The 18,188-nt window shown below is 44.0% G+C and overlaps 1 protein-coding gene across 2 annotated transcripts in view; it reads left to right on the forward strand.

Annotated features, from left to right (window-relative positions):
* The first annotated feature begins 432 nt into the window (after nt 1-432).
* Nucleotides 433-18,188, forward strand: part of LOC115118245 (carbohydrate sulfotransferase 11-like) — a 116,378-nt gene continuing 98,622 nt past the window's right edge. The window contains exon 1 of one of the 2 annotated variants that reach the window (XM_065021621.1): nt 433-685. In XM_065021621.1, coding sequence (XP_064877693.1) covers nt 568-685 — 118 coding nt within the window. In that variant the 5' untranslated portion in view covers nt 433-567. The remainder of the gene's footprint in view (nt 686-18,188) is intronic. The other variant, XM_065021622.1, reaches the window with a different exon arrangement.

The raw sequence follows: 18,188 nt of genomic DNA on the forward strand, positions 1-18,188 counted from the left end.
GCCTACGTTATGTAATCTCTGTTATAATGAACAGTTTCACCATGTCTGTGTTATGTCAGCAGCATCGATCTAGTTCTCTGTTAGTGTTCGCCTGTTCTTGGTGTGAGAGGAATGTAAATTAATCCACACAGTACTTCTCTTACACAGTCACTCACTCAGATGGTGATAATTCATCTTTCCATAAATAATCTTATTACAAGGGGGAAACGCTTAGACATATTTAGACACATACAAAAATAAATATATAGCAATGTGGTATAACACCATTCATTTCTCAGTGTGCGACGTGAGATAGCGGTTTTGTTTTACACGTCTCTGTTGCTCATCGCGTTTGGGCGCGCTCATTTTCGGTTGCAAGAGGGGGCAGAATAGTTGCCTTGCTTCCCCTGTAGTTTAGGAGGTAGGGACGAATAGTACAGTCCAGAGCGAAAGCATTGAGCTCATTGAGTAGCGGACAATTGCAGTGAGTATCACCATCAGTACCACAACCGCACGACAAGCCCCGGTGCTCAGACCGACCTACCGACCTACACACAGAAAATCCGCCACAGTCATTCCCTGACAGCCATGAAACAGACTCTGCTCGAGCTGATGAGGATGAGCAGAATATGCCGGATGGTACTCGCCACTTGTTTGGGATCTTTTATTCTGGTCATCTTTTATTTCCAAAGTATGTTCCAACCAGGTAGGTAGGGTCTCTGTCTCTCTCGAATTTGTTGTGTGTTGTGTTCATTGATCTGTGACGTCCTGCCCATGGCCCACTCTGTTGTGGCATGTTGATATCGATGTATTTGTTGACTATGTTGAATCATGCATTTTTATAAACAATGACAAGGTTGTAACACCCATCTATCCATCCTGTGTCGCCGAGGTTGGGAAATAATGTGTTGCCTGTTTTAGGTCAAACACTATCGCATAGATTGTGCGTTTATGCAATTGATCGTATAGGCTATTGTGCCGGAGTCAGTAATCTCTTGGGAAACGAGCACGGCATGTGTGTTTTGAGATTGCGGTACACATCGCCTGTAGTCGCGGGCGTTCTTGCTGGTATGGATGAATTCTTTTTGTCTCTCTCCAGTCAGTTTGGCTGAAGTCGACCCAGTGCCACTGCCACGGCACCGTTCGGCCGCAGCCGTACAGTATAGGCTCTGTACCATGAATCAAAGAGCCCTGCTTTCAGACGCGCAAGGATCGCACTGTACAAACAGCAAAATGCCTCAATATTGACCTACAACAGGTTTACAGTAACGCGAAATTATTTCTGAGCAACTGTGTGACGCTGTTAAATTCCTCCCATGACTGAAACTGTTTAATTTGAGCTCCTGCTCCATGCCATGGTCCAGGATCAGAGAGGTGGCAAAAATACACTTTTTTAGAAAGGGATATAAAATAATGATATGTAAGTAACGTATGAGAGAAAAAAAGTGTGATTTAATTACCTCACACATTTTGAATAATTTGGTTATGCTTTATTTCAATGTGGCCACGTCTCTATTTGCGGTAGTAGGGAATATAGTGATGTAAATCATAATAACAGGGTATTGTGCCATGTAGACTTTTCCCAGCCAAAGTGACCGTATTATTGGTAAAGGGGATTTTGCAGTAATACTTTATTCGTTCCCCTCCTTTGATTCAAAGTTGTGTCCGAAAAGTGAACAAGTGGTAATGGATTTTTTTTGAAAGGAAGGGGAATATCAGCGAATGCATTGTACTACAGAGGAACCAAGTACGAATGCGTAAAACTCAAATTGCCACGCCGTACTTCCACATAATTTGGTGGATTTTTTGAGTCCCCGGTTGTGAGTCATCAATGTAGCCTACACCCGCGACGGGGCTCTCATCACTAGCCTACTGCACCGTAATGCGTGTCATCCCTATTCTGTTAATCAAACATCACCCTGGAAACAGCCCCAATATATGTGCGTTAGTGCACACACAGATACTTGGGCATGTGGAGAAATGCTTTCCAGCGGCGATGCATGACTCCCCCGCGACATTCTGTAGATCCACAAAGACAAAAGGCTGAGGGGGTTGCTATAGGGAGCCTCTCCCAGGCATAGGGGTATAGGTATGCATGGACCTATCTCGTTTTAGAAGAGGGGACATCTGAAAGTGTTGCATGTAATTGTTTTTGAAGAATACATGTGAGAAAAAGCCCTGTGTAAGATGGTGTGTATGTGTGTGTGTGTCAGTGGTGGTGGAGCAGATGTGTGGTGTGTTTAAAGATAGTGAGGTTGTATGTTTGGGAGTATGAAGCGATTGTGTGGGTGAGACCAGGGATTGACATTAAGGGTTGCCCTATTGCCAGAGGCAAGTGAACTGAGTGGTCTGGCAAATGAAGCCTGATCTGAGGTTGCCGGCAGGTGAACCAAACTGCACACTATTCCAGTAGCCTAAAACTGTTCTGTCTGGTTCCTGCCCATTGCTTAAGTGAATAATGGACAATGTCTGACATTTTGGTGTGTAACTGTGCTTATTTACATTTACATTTACATTTAAGTCATTTAGCAGACGCTCTTATCCAGAGCGACTTACAAATTCTCTCTCTCTTGACCCCCCCCCCCACTCACACACACAATACAGCCTAAGAACATGACAGACCGAACCCCTCTGGTCTTCCCGTAACAGTTCACGGCACACGGAAGTCCGAGGAGCGTTCCTCTGGTTCCGGAATGTTAGACTGCCTGGGAATCCCGTCTCGCCCCCCTGTGCAAACTCTCACCTCGTTTACAGGCCCTTTGGGGTCACGACCTTTAAACCAGACAGTGGAGAGAGACTCCTCATCTGGGACTCAACACACTCACATGCACACACACACACTTGCTCACATGCGCGCACGGCTGCAAACGTGCACACACGCTGGAAACACTCCAGTGAAAGTGTTCTTCAAAGAGACAGATCCAGCTTGAGTCATAGTCCGTTGAGCTCAGTTGAAGCTTTGTGCCTCTGATAGTTTCATTCAGTGTCTGTGTGAGGTTGCCTTCCACTGCAGGCATCTGTTTAAAGGCATTAGGACTGGGACCAAAGTAGCAGCAGCAGCTAATATGGCTGTTTTGTTTCGTCAGTATTCTTTGGGTGAGAGGTGCCAGGGGGTATTTTGGAGAGACTGGGCATGACTGTCTGTGTGTGTGTTTGTGTGCGTGTTTATACTGGGACTCTGTTCAGTGTATTTTCTCGGCTGTGTGTGAGTGGTGACCTGGTTGTGCACTCTGGCCTCAGTCGCACACTCACGTTTCACATCCCCCATAATGCACCAGTGTGTCCAGACTAGAGCAGCCGAGCATGGACAGTGACATGGCTCACTGACCTCATTTAGAACCCAGCTGAATTTTTGGGTAAGATTTCCATAGCGACGGACCTCAAAGAGAGCTAGGGGAGGGGGAAAAGGGGGGTATGAGGCAGTCAGATGGAGTTTAGCGGAAAAGACTTGATCAAGAATGAGATGGACAAAGCCTCTGGTGGAATTTCTTTGGGAAACTCAAAACTCCTTACTGCTTGCTACCCCGGGACAGTAATGTAGGGTGGAACTGATACTTTGGGGAAGACGGCTGATTTGCAGACTGTGGTTACCTCATCCATAATCACTGGAGTTTGATGATAGAATCATTGACTTACATTCTAGAGCTCTACAGTGTCTCCCTTTGTGCATAGGAATTCAATGGCTTTTATCCCTTTTGTGGGGATTCTAGAGTTCTTGTCCCTGTTTCTGTGAATGTGTTCTAGAACTGTCTCTTTCTGTGCGGTGGAATTCTCCAGCACAAAAGCTTCTGATGTTATCCTGTACAGAGAACAGATGACCTAGAGTAATAATACAAGATTCTTTCTCTCTCTCTCTCTGCCTCAGTCTCTCTCTCTCTCTCAAAATTCAATTCAATTGGCTTTATTGGCATGGGAAACACGTTTACATTGCCAAAGCAAATGGAATAGACAATAAACAAAAGGGAAATGAACAAGGGAAACACTAGTAAACATTACACTCACAAAAGTTTTCAAATTATATAGACATTTCAAATGTTATATTATTGGCTTTGTACAGTGTTGTAACAATGTGCAAGTGGTTGAAGTATGAAAGGGGAAATACACAAAGAGATGATTATAGGTTGTAGTTACAATGTTGTTTGTGCTCCACTGTTTCCTCTTTTCTCATGGCAATTGGCCACAAATCTTGCTGCTGTGACTGCACACTGCGGTATTTCGCCTAACAGATATGGGAGTTTGTCAATGTTTGATTTGTTTTCAAATTCGTTGTGGGTCTATAATCTGTGGGAAATATGTGTCTCTAATGGGGTCATTTTATGCGGCCTCTCTCAATAGCAAGGCTATGCTCACTGAGTCTGTACATAGTCAAGGATTTTCTTCATTTAGGGTCAGTCACAGTGGTCAGGTATTCTGCCACTGTGTATTCTCTGTTTAGGGCCAGATTTACTTTGTTTTTTGGTTGACTCTTTCCGTGTCAAATGGTTATGTTTTTGCTTTCTCTTAATTTGGTTGTGTCTAAATGGGTTTGTATCCTGGGGCTCTGTGGGGTCAGTTTGTGTTTGTGAACAGAGCCCCAGAACCAGCTGGTTTAGGGGACTTTTCTCTAGATTCATCTCTCTGTAGGTGAGAGTTTTGTGGTGGAATGTGTGGGAATTGTTTCCCTTTAGGTGGTTGTAGAATTGAACAGCTCTTTTCTGGATTTTGATAACTAGCGGATATAGTCCTAATTCTGCTCTGCATGCATTTTTTGGGGTTTTGCATTGTACACAAAGTATATTTTTGCAGAATTTTGCTCAATTGGGTGTTTGTCCCATTTTGTGAGTTCTTGGTTGGTGAGTGGACCCCAAACCTCTCAACCATAGAAGGCAATGGGTTCGATAACAGATTTAAGTATTTTTTGCCAGATCCTAATTGGGATGTTGAGTTTTATGTTCCTTTTGATGGCACATAACCCTTATTGCCTTGTCTCTTAGATTGTTCACAGTCTTGTGGAAGTTATGGTGTTGATATTTAGGCAGAGGTATGTATAGGTTTTTGTTCGATCTAGGGCAACGGTGTCTAGAGGGAATTTGTATTTGTGGTCCTGGCAAGTGGACTTTTTTTGGAACACCATTATTTTTGTTTTACAGAGATTTACTGTCAGGGCCCAGGTCTGTCGGGGCCCAGGTCTGACAGAATCTATGCAGAAGATCTAGGTCCTGCTGTGGGCTCTTTTTGGTTGGGGACAGAAGCTCCAGATCATCAGCAAATAGTAGACATTTGACTTCAGATTCTAGTAGGGTGAGACGGATGCTGTAGACTGTTCTAGTACCCTCGCCAATTCGTATATATATATATATATATATATATATATATATATATATGTTGAAGAGGGTGAGGCTCAAGTTGCATCCCTTTTTCACCCTACGTCCCTCTGGAAAGAAATGTGTGTTTTTTGCCAATTTTAACCGCCGCTTGTTGTATGTGTACATGGATTTTATAATGTGGTATGTTTTTCCCAACACCGCTTTCCATCAATTTGTATAGCAGACACTCATGCCAAATTAAGTGAAAAGCTTTTTTGAATTCAACAAAGCATGAGAAGACTTTGCCTTTGTTTTGGTTTGTTTGTCAATTAGGGTGTGCAGGGTGAATATGTGGTCTGTCGTACGGTAATTTGGTAAAAAGCCAATTTGACATTTTCTCAGTACATAGTTTTCACTGAGGAAATGTACAAGTCTGCTGTTAATGATAATGCAGATAATTTTCCTAAGGTTGCTGTTGACGCATGTCCCATGGTAGTTATTGGGGTGATCAGTCCTCTGTTCCAAATACTGGGGAACATGCCAGAGCTGAGGATGATGTTGAAGAGTTTAAGTATAGCCAATTGAAATTTGTGGTCTGTATATTTGATCATTTCATTGTGGATACCAACAACACCATAGGCCTGTTTGGGTTGGAGGGTTTGTGTTTTGTCCTGTAGTTCAATGTAATTGGAGAATCCAGTGGGTTCTGTTAGTCTTTAATAGTTGATTCTCAGATTTGTATTTGATCATGTACAGTACTTTTTTGCTGTTTGTTCTTTGTTATAGAGCCAAAAAGACATCTCATCTCCATTTTGGATAGATCATTCTTTGTGTTGTTGTTGTTTATTTAGTGTGTCACAATTTTCTCAGAAGTGGTTAGATTCAATGGATTCTTCAATTACATTGAGCCGATTTCTGACGTGCTGTTCCTTCTTTTTCTTTTGTTTTAGGGATTCACCATAGTGATGGTGTAGGCTCAGGTTTTCTGGGTCTCTAGTTTTGGTTGGATAGGTTTCTCAGTATATTTGTTAGGTTTTTGCATTCTTCATCAAACCATTTGTCATTGTTGTTAATTTTCTTAGGTTGTCTGCTTTACATTTTTAGATTTGGAAGGGAAGCTGAGATGTCAAATATACTGTTTAGGTTTTCTACTGCCAAGTTTTCTACTGCCACACACTATTACAGTGAACCATGTTGTCCAGAAAGTTGTCTAAAAGGGATTGAATTTGTTGTTACCTAATTGTTTTTTGGTAGGTTTCTACACTACTTTCCTCCCACCTATATCATTTCTTAATATTATTCAGTTCCTTTGGCTTTGCTGCCTCATGATTGAGTATTGCTCTGTTCAAGTAGACTGTGATTTTTCTGTGGTCTGATAGGGGTGTCAGTGGGCTGACTGTGAACGCTCTGAGAGTCTCTGGGTTGAGGTCAGTGATAAGTAATCTACAGTAATACTGCCAAGGGATGAGCTGTAGGTGTATCTACCGTAAGAGTCCCCTCAAAGCCTACCATTGACTATGTACAGACCCAGCGTGCGACAGAGCTGCAGGAGTTGTGACCCGTTTTTGTTGGTTGTTTTGTCTTAGTTGTGTCATAGTTGTGGGAGGGAATGCTGTCACCTCCATGTAGTTGTTTGTCCCCCTGTGTGCTAAGAGTGTCAGGTTCTTATCCAGTTCTGGCATTTTGGTCGCCACAGACTAGTACATGTCCATGGGCCTGGAAATGGTTGATCTCCCCCTCTAGGAGGGAGAAGCTGTCATCGTTAAAGTATGGAGATTGTATTTGGGGGATATAGGTAGCACACACAAGGACATTTTCTCTGTTGAGATAGTTCTGGGAGGGTGTCTGGCTGGTCTGGGCGGGGTGTCCGTTTCTCTGTTGCTCCTGTATGAGGTGCTTGGGCTGCAGTTGAGGGTGATGTCCTTCAGGGTCCTGGCAAAGGTGGGGGCTGCTGTCTTGTAGAGGCAGACCTGGCCATAAAGGCTGTTCAAGTCCAAGGTGGAGTGATGAGCCAGGTAAACATTTGGTTTTGAGGCACAGTCCCAGGAAATGCTTGCATTCACCCGCAGTGTGGTGTCAGGGTGAACGTCTTTTTGTGGTAGCAGGGTGGAGATAACCACTTGCGCGTTGGGGAAGAGGCTTTTCAATCACTCCCTTGAGTGCTGTGGCCACCCTTTCCTGCTGGGCTCTAAGGTTGTTTGTGCTTGTGTGTATTACGATGTGGCTGGGGGACCCTAGTCGGTCCTCTAACAACAGCTTCAGGGCACGCCGGGTGTTCGGACACCAGAATTTAGCCACTTTTGGAAAAAGTTTCCTCTCATCATTGTATTTCCCATTTGAGTCAATGAGGAGCACAATCTCTGGCTTTTGTGTGTCCTCAGTGGGTGTGGGGGTGTTGTCAGGAGAGCTATCCAGTGGGCTCTCTCTCTCTCTCCCTCCCAACCCCATTGTCCTGTATCCTCGCTCTCTCTTCTGCCTGTGAGTGTGTATTGTGGGAGGGTATCCCAGACATCCTGAAGGACCATGACATTGTGGCTCTGTCCCCACATTTCATTGGCCTGTGGTGCTCCAGTTCAGGGCCCATGACTGTGTTGCGTCTGCACTTTTGGCCAGACAGCCGTGAGGTTGATAGCCATCTGTTGGAGAGTCTGGACTTCAATACAAGAGACTGCCACTGGGTTACTGACACACACACGCACGCACATACACACACACACACACACACGCACGCACACACACACACACACACACACGCACGCACGCACGTACGTACGCACGCACGCACACACACACACACACACACACACGTGCAGATATATAAGGACACATACATGCGCTCTGATAATACAGTCATTAAGTAATTAACAGCTATAGACATTCTTTAGCACAGAACAACAAACACAGATTCATTTATATGGGCGACAATGGACAGATAGTCGTCTAGAAACAGAGAGAGTGAGAGAGCCCCCACTTCCCCCCTTACTTCCTGTGCCTCTGATAATCTGATCATGGGCCTCAAGTAAGGGGCCACACACACACACACACACACACACACACACACACACACACACACACACACACACACACACACACACACACACACACACACACACACACATAGTTGAGTGAAAGATGCTGTGTCTAATGGTGCAGACCTCTCTATTTAACAGACGAGGGGCTCACAGATGTTCAGGGGTTTCTCTCAAACCCCAAACAATAATTTCCTCCCTGATAGGAGGTGGATACGGAAAGGGGGATGTTAATGATGGAAAATGTCTGCTTAAGTGGCGTTTTCTACACGTCAACATCTGGTTGCCACGTATCGTAAACCTTTAGAACGCTTGACTCTGATTGAAGGGCACATTAACCAGTCTGACTGGGTTCTGTTGATCTCAGCAAACCTCTTCCGTTCTCTGTTATTGGGCGGTTGCAACGTTACCTGAGTGTTGCTGGAACATCAGACTAAGACAGATGTGAATGTTATCACGCTGCCTCCTGCCGATAAATATTGATTTGGTTGTTATGTTTTAGTCCCTGGGCGGTTAGCAGGTTAACAGGTGGTTAACACCGGAAGTTAACCACATTTGGGCATTATTCGCGGCTGTGCGTTGGAGAGAGGGATAGAGGAGGGTGCTGGAGCATTTTTGGGTGGTGAGTGCATGGTCCGTCGATGATGTGAAGTGCTGCTCAGCCTCTCAGACAGACTCACGGCTAATATTTACCTTCAGAGGGCCAGTAGAGCCAAGGAGGTGTGTGTGTGTGTGTGTGTGTCAGCTACGTACGTGTCTGAACATATTGGTCCTTCCTTTGTTGTTGTCAACTTGTGTGAGTCAATTTGTTTCAGAGAAGAAATAAGTGTGTGTGTGTGTGTGTGTGTGTGTGTGTGTGTGTGTGTTAGACAAAGAGAGAGTTTGTTGCCCAGTTGCCCTTTCTTTTTTGGGTGAGTGCTCAGTTTAGTCCCGAGCTCCTGCTCTACCAACACAGTGATTTAGTCATTAGAGTGAGTAACAGCCCGTGGCAAAGCCATCTGCAGTCTGCTGCCTTGAGACCAACAACACCAAAGCAGGACTGTTAGGGTACAGAAGTGGAGACTTAGCCTGGTTCTAGATTTGCTTGTGTTGTTTTGTCAACACCTATTGTCTGTGAAGATGAACATAGGTGTTGACAAGACATCACAAACAGGTCTGGGACCAGACTATAATGACCACAGGCGCTATAATGACCACAGGAGAGTTTTCTCGGCAAACCCAGAACTAAAGTCTTGCGTAATTGGTCAGATGCTCGATTAAGTCCTAGGTCCATACGTATAATGAGGACTGGAACTTGAACGAAGAGCTCCACCCCCTCTCTCTCTGCAAGTTACGGGCAAGTCTATGGGTCACATGTCCCCGCACCGTCCAAAATTCAATAGCTGCTAACACCTGCAAAATCCTGATTTGTCCCCGTTATCTCACGCATCCCATTGTATCATGACAGATCTACGGTGCCATTTATGTTTACGCAGCCTGTCTACGAGAGGTTATCGAGAGAGCACGAACAGGTCTGGGACCAGGCTATAGATTGTAGACTCAGGGCAGTAGACTGCATGGTGGCCATGAAGGAGTGAGTGAATCATGGTTTTAATTAAATGGAGGATGTCTCAGTCACCATGTCTCATTAAGTGGCTCTGAGAGGAACATTCAAAGTGCTGCACTATGGCTAATGGGAAACGTCTGTAACATACACTCATTCCAAAGTCATGGGCATTAATATGGAGTCGGTCCCCCCTTTTCTGCTATAACAGCCTCCACTCTTCTGGGAAGGCTTTCCACTAGATGTTGGAACACTGCTGCAGGGACTTGCTTCCATTCAGCCAGAAGAGCATTAGTGAGGTCGGGCACTGATGTTGGGCGATTAGGTCTGGCTCGCAGTCAGCGTTCCAATTCATCCCAAAGGTGTTTGATGGAGTTGAGGTCAAGGCTCTATGCAGGCCAGTCAAGTTCTTCCACACCGATCTTGACAAACAATTTATGTATGGACCTCGCTTTGTGCACGGTGGCATTGTCATGCTGAAATAGGAAAGGGCCTTCCACAAACTGTTGCAACAAAGTTGGAGGAACAGAATCATCTAGAATGTCATTGTATGCTGTTGCGTTAAGATTTCCCTTCACTGCACAGTTGGCACCATGCATTGGGGCAGGTAGCGTTCTCCTGGCATTCTCCAAACCCAGATTGGTCCGTCGGACTGCCAGATGGTGAAGCGTGATTCATCACTTCCAGAGAACGCATTCCCACTGCTACAAAGTCCAATGGCGGCGAGCTTTACACCACTCCAGCCGATGCTTGGCAATGAGCATGGTGATCTTAGGCTTGTGTGCAGCTGCTCGGCCATGGAAACGCATTTCATGAAGCTCCTGACGAACAGTTCTTGTGCTGACGTTGCTTCCAGAGGAGATTTGGAACTCGTTAGTGAGTGTTGCGCACGAGTGTACTCTCTTTAGCACTCGGCAGTCCCATTCTGTTAGCTTGTGTGGCCTTCGTGGCTGAGCCATTGTTGCTCCTAGAGGTTTCCACGTCACAATAACAGCACTTACAGTGGACCGGGGCAGCTCTAGTAGGGCAGAAATGTAATGAACTCAGTAAGGCCATTCTACTGCCAATGTTTGTCTATGGAGATTGCATGGCTGTGTGCTCGATTTTATACATCTGTCAGCAACGGTGTGGCTGAAATCGCCGAATCCACTTATTTGAAATGGTGTCCACATACTGTTGTATATACAGTGTATGTCACCTTTGTTTAAACTCCTTTGTCTGTATTCTGTCTCTAAATGTTGTCACTAGCAGCACCATATCACTAGCAGCACCATATCACTAGAAGCACCATGTCATCAAGTAACATTCTGAGTATGTCACCTATCACTAGCAGCACCATATCATCAAGTAACATTCTGAGTATGTCACCTATCACACCATATCATCTTGTAACATTCTGAGTATGTCACCTATCACTAGCAGCACCATATCATCAAGTAACATTCTGAGTATGTCACCTATCACTAGCAGCACCATATCATCAAGTAACATTCTGAGTATGTCACCTATCACTAGCAGCACCATATCATCAAGTAACATTCTGAGTATGTCACCTATCACTAGCAGCACCATATCATCAAGTAACATTCTGAGTATGTCATCTATCACTAGCAGCACCATATCATCAAGTAACATTCTGAGTATGTCATCTATCACTAGCAGCACCATATCATCAAGTAACATTCTGAGTATGTCACCTATCACTAGCAGCACCATATCATCAAGTAACATTCTGAGTATGTCACCTATCACTAGCAGCACCATATCATCAAGTAACATTCTGAGTATGTCACCTATCACTAGCAGTATCACAAGTAACATTCTGAGTATGTCACCTATCACTAGCAGCACCATATCATCAAGTAACATTCTGAGTATGTAACCTATCACTAGCAGCACCGTATCATCAAGTAACATTCTGAGTATGTCACCTATCACTAGCAGGACCATATCATCAAGTAACATTCTGAGTATGTCATCACTAGCATCACTAGCAGTCACCATCATCATCAAGTAACATTCTGAGTATGTCACCTATCACTAGCAGCACCATATCATCAAGTAACATTCTGAGTATGTCACCTATCACTAGCAGCACCATATCATCAAGTAACATTCTGAGTATGTCGTCTATCACTAGCAGCACCATATCACTAGCAGCACCACATCATCAAGTAACATTCTGAGTATGTCATCTATCACTAGCAGCACCATATCATCAAGTAACATTCTGAGTATGTCGTCTATCACTAGCAGCACCATATCACTAGCAGACCATATCATCAAGTAGCATTCTGAGTATGTCGTCTATCACCAGCAGCACCATATCACTAGCAGCACCACATCATCAAGTAACATTCTGAGTATGTCGTCTATCACTAGCAGCACCATATCACTAGCAGCACCACATCATCAAGTAACATTCTGAGTATGTCATCTATCACTAGCAGCACCATATCATCAAGTAACATTCTGAGTATGTCATCTATCACTAGCAGCACCATATCATCAAGTAACATTCTGAGTATGTCACCTATCACTAGCAGCACCATATCATCAAGTCGCTCTGGATAAGAGCGTCTGCTAAATGACTTAAATGTAAATGTAAATGTAAGTAACATTCTGAGTGTGTCATCTATCACTAGCAGCACCATATCATCAAGTAACATTCTGAGTATGTCATCTATCACTAGCAGCACCATATCATCAAGTAACATTCTGAGTATGTCACCTATCACTAGCAGCACCGTATCATCAAGTAACATTCTGAGTATGTCACCTATCACTAGCAGCACCATATCATCAGAGTAAAACATTCTGAGTATGTCATCTATCACTAGCAGCACTAGCAGCATATCATCAAGTAACATTCTGAGTATGTCATCTATCACTAGCAGCACCATATCATCAAGTAACATTCTGAGTATGTCATCTATCACTAGCAGCACCATATCATCAAGTAACATTCTGAGTATGTCATCTATCACTAGCAGCACCATATCATCAAGTAACATTCTGAGTATGTCATCTATCACTAGCAGCACCATATCACTAGCAGCACCATATCATCAAGTAACATTCTGAGTATGTCGTCTATCACTAGCAGCACCATATCATCAAGTAACATTCTGAGTATGTTATCTATCACTATCAGCACCATATCATCAAGTAACATTCTGAGTATGTCATCTATCACTAGCAGCACCATATCATCAAGTAACATTCTGAGTATGTCATCTATCACTAGCAGCACCATATCATCAAGTAACATTCTGAGTATGTCGTCTATCACTAGCAGCACCATATCATCAAGTAACATTCTGAGTATGTCATCTATCACTAGCAGCACCATATCATCAAGTAACATTCTGAGTATGTCATCTATCACTAGCAGCACCATATCATCAAGTAACATTCTGAGTATGTCATCTATCACTAGCAGCACCATATCATCAAGTAACATTCCGAGTATGTCATCTATCACTAGCAGCACCGTATCATCAAGTAACATTCTGAGTATGTCATCTATCACTAGCAGCACCGTATCATCAAGTAACATTCTGAGTATGTCACCTATCACTAGCAGCACCATATCATCAAGTAACATTCTGAGTATGTCATCTATCACTAGCAGCACCATATCATCAAGTAACATTCTGAGTATGTCATCTATCACTAGCAGCACCGTATAACATTCAGTATGTCATCTATCACTAACATTCAAGTAACATTCCGAGTATGTCACCTATCACTAGCAGCACCATATCATCAAGTAACATTCTGAGTATGTCATCTATCACTAGCAGCACCATATCATCAAGTAACATTCTGAGTATGTCGTCTATCACTAGCAGCACCATATCATCAAGTAACATTCTGAGTATGTCATCTATCACTAGCAGCACCATATCATCAGGTAACATTCTGAGTATGTCATCTATCACTAGCAGCACTATATCATCAAGTAACATTCTGAGTATGTCACCTATCACTAGCAGCACAAGTAACATTCTGAGTATGTATCAGCAGCAAGTAACATTCTGAGTATGTCATCTATCACTAGCAGCACCATATCATCAAGTAACATTCTGAGTATGTCACCTATCACTAGCAGCACCATATCATCAAGTAACATTCTGAGTATGTCATCTATCACTAGCAGCACCATATCATCAAGTAACATTCTGAGTATGTCACCTATCACTAGCAGCACCGTATCATCAAGTAACATTCTGAGTATGTCACCTATCACTAGCAGCACCATATCACTAGCAGCACCGTATCATCAAGTAACATTCTGAGTATGTCGTCTATTACTAGCAGCACCATATCATCAAGTAACATTCTGAGTATGTGTAAATGTACATAGAGAATAAAGTTGATTCGAATTCCGATCACACCTTGTCTGTCTGTATCCTCTAATTCTTTCATTCCTCTCTCTCTCTCTCTCTCTCTCTCTCTCTCTCTCTCTCTCTCTCTCTCTCTCTTTACCCTCTCTATCAGGCCTTCCTTGAGTGAGTGTGTTAGTGGGTGTGGTACGTTCCAGCCTGGTTGTTCTGCCACTGCCAGCGCGGCTGGTTTGGCAATGCCACGGGGAACGGTGGGTACCAACACCAGTCTGTGAGCCCACAACATGGCGCGTTACCAGATGGCCGCTGGGCTGGGCAGCGTGGCACGACTCAAAGACCCATCTCATGCCCGTCCAGGAAAGGGGAGGAGGGCTGGACACGTTGCCATCATAGAGGAGCAAATAGAGCTCCCCTGACACACACACACACACACACACACACACACACACACACACACACACACACACACACACACACACACACACACACACACACACACACACACACACACACACACTTAACCCCATCCAAATCAAAGTTCTGCCAGTCCAGTCCAGGCTGAGAACATGGCGTCTGTGGTGTGAAGTCTGGTCCGGTTATACCAGGACACAGTCACTCTGTCTAGACCAGAGAGAGAGCAGGAGAGAGGGAAGAGGGAGTCCAGTCCAGGCTGAGAACAGGAAAGGACACAGTCACTCTGAGACCAGAGAGAGAAGGGAAGAAGAGGGAGGAGAGAAGGAAAGAGAGAGGAGAGAAGGGAAGAGGGAGGAGAGAAGGGAAGAGGGGTGAATGGAAAGAGTGAGGATGATAGAGTAGAGGGGAGAGGGGTATAGGTGAGGGATGGAGGGCTGGAGTGAGAGATGAGTAAAAGGCTAGATTGGAAAGGGGACAGGCTATGAGGATTTAGATGTTGAGAAATAAGTATGAAGATGGAGGAGAATGTTTGAGGAGAGGGGATGAAGTGGTGTTGACTGGAGAAGAGAAGAGAGAGAGGTAGATGAGATGTGGGGAAAAGAGTAGAGCTGTTGAGAGACTGCAGACTGCTGAGTTGTACCTCATCCCTAACCCAGCCTACTCTGTCAAAACTCAGAGAGCCAGAGCCCAGCCTACACAGTGACACAGCCAGAAAGAGAAAGATGGAGAGAGTCTGAGGAGGACATACACTGAGTGTACAAAACATGCTCTTTCCATGACATAGACTGACCAGGTGAATTCAGGTGAAAACAATCCATGTCACCTGTTAAATCCACTTCAATCAGTGTAGATGAAGGGGAGGAGACATGTTAAAGATGAAGGGGAGGGGACAGGTTAAAGATGAAGGGGAGGAGTCAGGTTAAAGATGAAAGGGAGGAGACAGGTTAAAGATGAAGGGGAGGAGACAGGTTAAAGATGAAGGGGAGGAGTCAGGTTAAAGATGAAGGGGAGGAGTCAGGTTAAAGATGAAGGGGAGGAGTCAGGTTAAAGATGAAGGGGAGGAGACAGGTTAAAGATGAAGGGGAGGGGGCAGGTTAAAGATGAAGGGGAGGAGTCAGGTTAAAGATGAAGGGGAGGAGACAGGTTAAAGAGACAATTGAGACATGGATTGTGTGTGTGTGCCATTCAGAGGGTGAGCACGGCATGGTAGTAGGTGCCAGGTGCACTGGTTTGTGTCAAGAACTGCAACACTGCTGGGTTTTTCACGCTCAACAGTTTCCCGTGTGTATCAAGAATGGTCCACCACCCAAAGGACATCCACCCAACTTGACACAAATGTGGGAAGCATTAGAGTCAACATGGGCCAGCATCCCTGTGGAACGCTTTTGACACCTTGTAGAGTTCATGCCCCAGCGAATTGAGGCTGTTCTGAGGGAAAAGGGTGCGCACCTTAATATTAGGAAGCTGTTTCGAATGTTTGATACACTCTGTGTACAACATCAGGCAGAGGCACGGAGGGAGATTTGATATGTCCTTTAAAGTGGTAGCCTATGATAGTAACGGTCAGGTGAGTTATTACTCTCATTCTGTCTGTCTCTCCTTTAGTCTGAGTGTTTAAAGGCTGTTCTGAGAACATCTGTCACCATCCGTCTGCGAGAATGTGTGTGTGTGCTCATGCTTGCGTGTTTGCAGGTGGCTGGGTTACGCCCCCTTTGGCAGAGGCACCATCCATGATGGCAGCTAGTCTGCAAATTTGACTTAGGGCAGAGAGCTCATCAGCATAATCAACATTCAAGAATCCTTCAATATTAGCTTGGCTTCTCTCTCTTGCCCCACAAAACACATTTTAAAAGCGTCTTCGTATTTCTCCACAGTCTCTCTCTTTCTGTTTCGTTCAGGTTCGACTGACACACACACACACACACACACACACACACACACACACACACACACACACACACACACACACACACACACACACACACACACACACACACACACACACACACACACACACTCTACAGGACTATAATTTATCCTTCTGTCTATTTTAAGAGTACGCAGTCTTCGATTGGACACACACTATAATTTGGTGGTGCAAGACTGCATTACTGGAGGCATTATATGTAACTGAGATCACTCTGAGAGAAGGAGGGACAGACCATGTCCAGACTACAGGTCTAAATGACTCAGTCACACAGTACTCTCCCGTTTTATCTTCCTCAGGAGAATGGTATGTCCTAGAGCAGGTCAGAGAGTTTGGGTGTATGAATACCTGTGGTGCAAGGTGGTTGGAGTTGTCAACAAAGCAGCATGACAGAAATATATGTGATGTTTATTAACTACTTGTAGTTTCTTTGAGAAGATACTGTATATAAAGCGATATGTGCATTTGAACAACTGCATAGATACACCTATTTCACTTGTGCATGTCAAAAAGCAAATGGCTACTGCTGCACATGCTTCCACTGTTTTGAACAGATTAGATTATACTATTTAGAACGAGCAGCCAGCTCACGAACGAGCGAGTGCACCAGGGAGCTCGGTCCTTACTAGTTACCCCAGCTACAAAGTCGTAAAGCCCTCCTATTTCTACAACGAAATATGTGATTTTAAACCTAAAACGAACCTTAACCCTAACATCAACCACAATGCCAACCTTATGCCTAACCCCTCACCTTAAATACTTTTTACAATATAGCCAATTTTGGTGATAACTAGTGGAAACCAGGGAGAACACAACAAACACATGACCTTACTGGAGATAGCTAGCTAACATAATCTCACAAATCATGATGCGCTTTTTTCATACTGAAAAAACGTCATATTTCCGAGTTGGTCATATATTAGTTTTAAAATACTTGAAATCAGCATGGGAGCTAATTAGCTAGCAAACTACCATCTAGCTATAACAATTTGCTTATCAAAAGTCGGTAACTGGTTAATTTGACAAGAAAAATTGACCAAGCTATTTCTCAATGTTTCAGAAAATGACTGTAACTGGGCTAATTAATTTGATTGTGCTTTGTGATACACCTGTTTTTATGCTGTTTTAGTTCACACAATATGTTGCCCTGTCACCTACAGTAGAACCTAATGGGGGAAACAAAATTGGCCATGCTTTTTTGTCCTACCAGATCCGCATTGAGAAGGTTCGAGCTAGTTTATCCCTCTGTCCTTCGACTCTTGTTGGATGTGGTTGTCCGATTTATCAGGTCCCATTTATTTACAAGTTAATTACAATGATATTTTTGCTTTAGTGCTATCTGTACCTGATAGAGCAGATCTAGTCTCACGTGTGGAAGTATGTCTGGTGTGAGAGACTCCTTGAGATGAGGAGATTAGAGCAGACCCAGAAGTTCTGACTGAATGGGCGCACATTTGAGCACCCCAGGACGGTCCAGTCACTGAGGGACAGAGTTGTAGGTAACTGAACAGCTTGTTTTGAACAATATATTTTTTAACCGGAAAATATACACATTTACCACACTTTTATGATCATTTAAAACATAATCCATTAATTCTATAATATATATCTACATAAAAAAATATATGTTAACATTTATAATTTGTTGGGGACCAATCACAA

This window comes from Oncorhynchus nerka, linkage group LG8 (assembly GCF_034236695.1).
Source record: "Oncorhynchus nerka isolate Pitt River linkage group LG8, Oner_Uvic_2.0, whole genome shotgun sequence".
In the NCBI taxonomy this organism is placed as follows: domain Eukaryota; kingdom Metazoa; phylum Chordata; class Actinopteri; order Salmoniformes; family Salmonidae; genus Oncorhynchus; species Oncorhynchus nerka.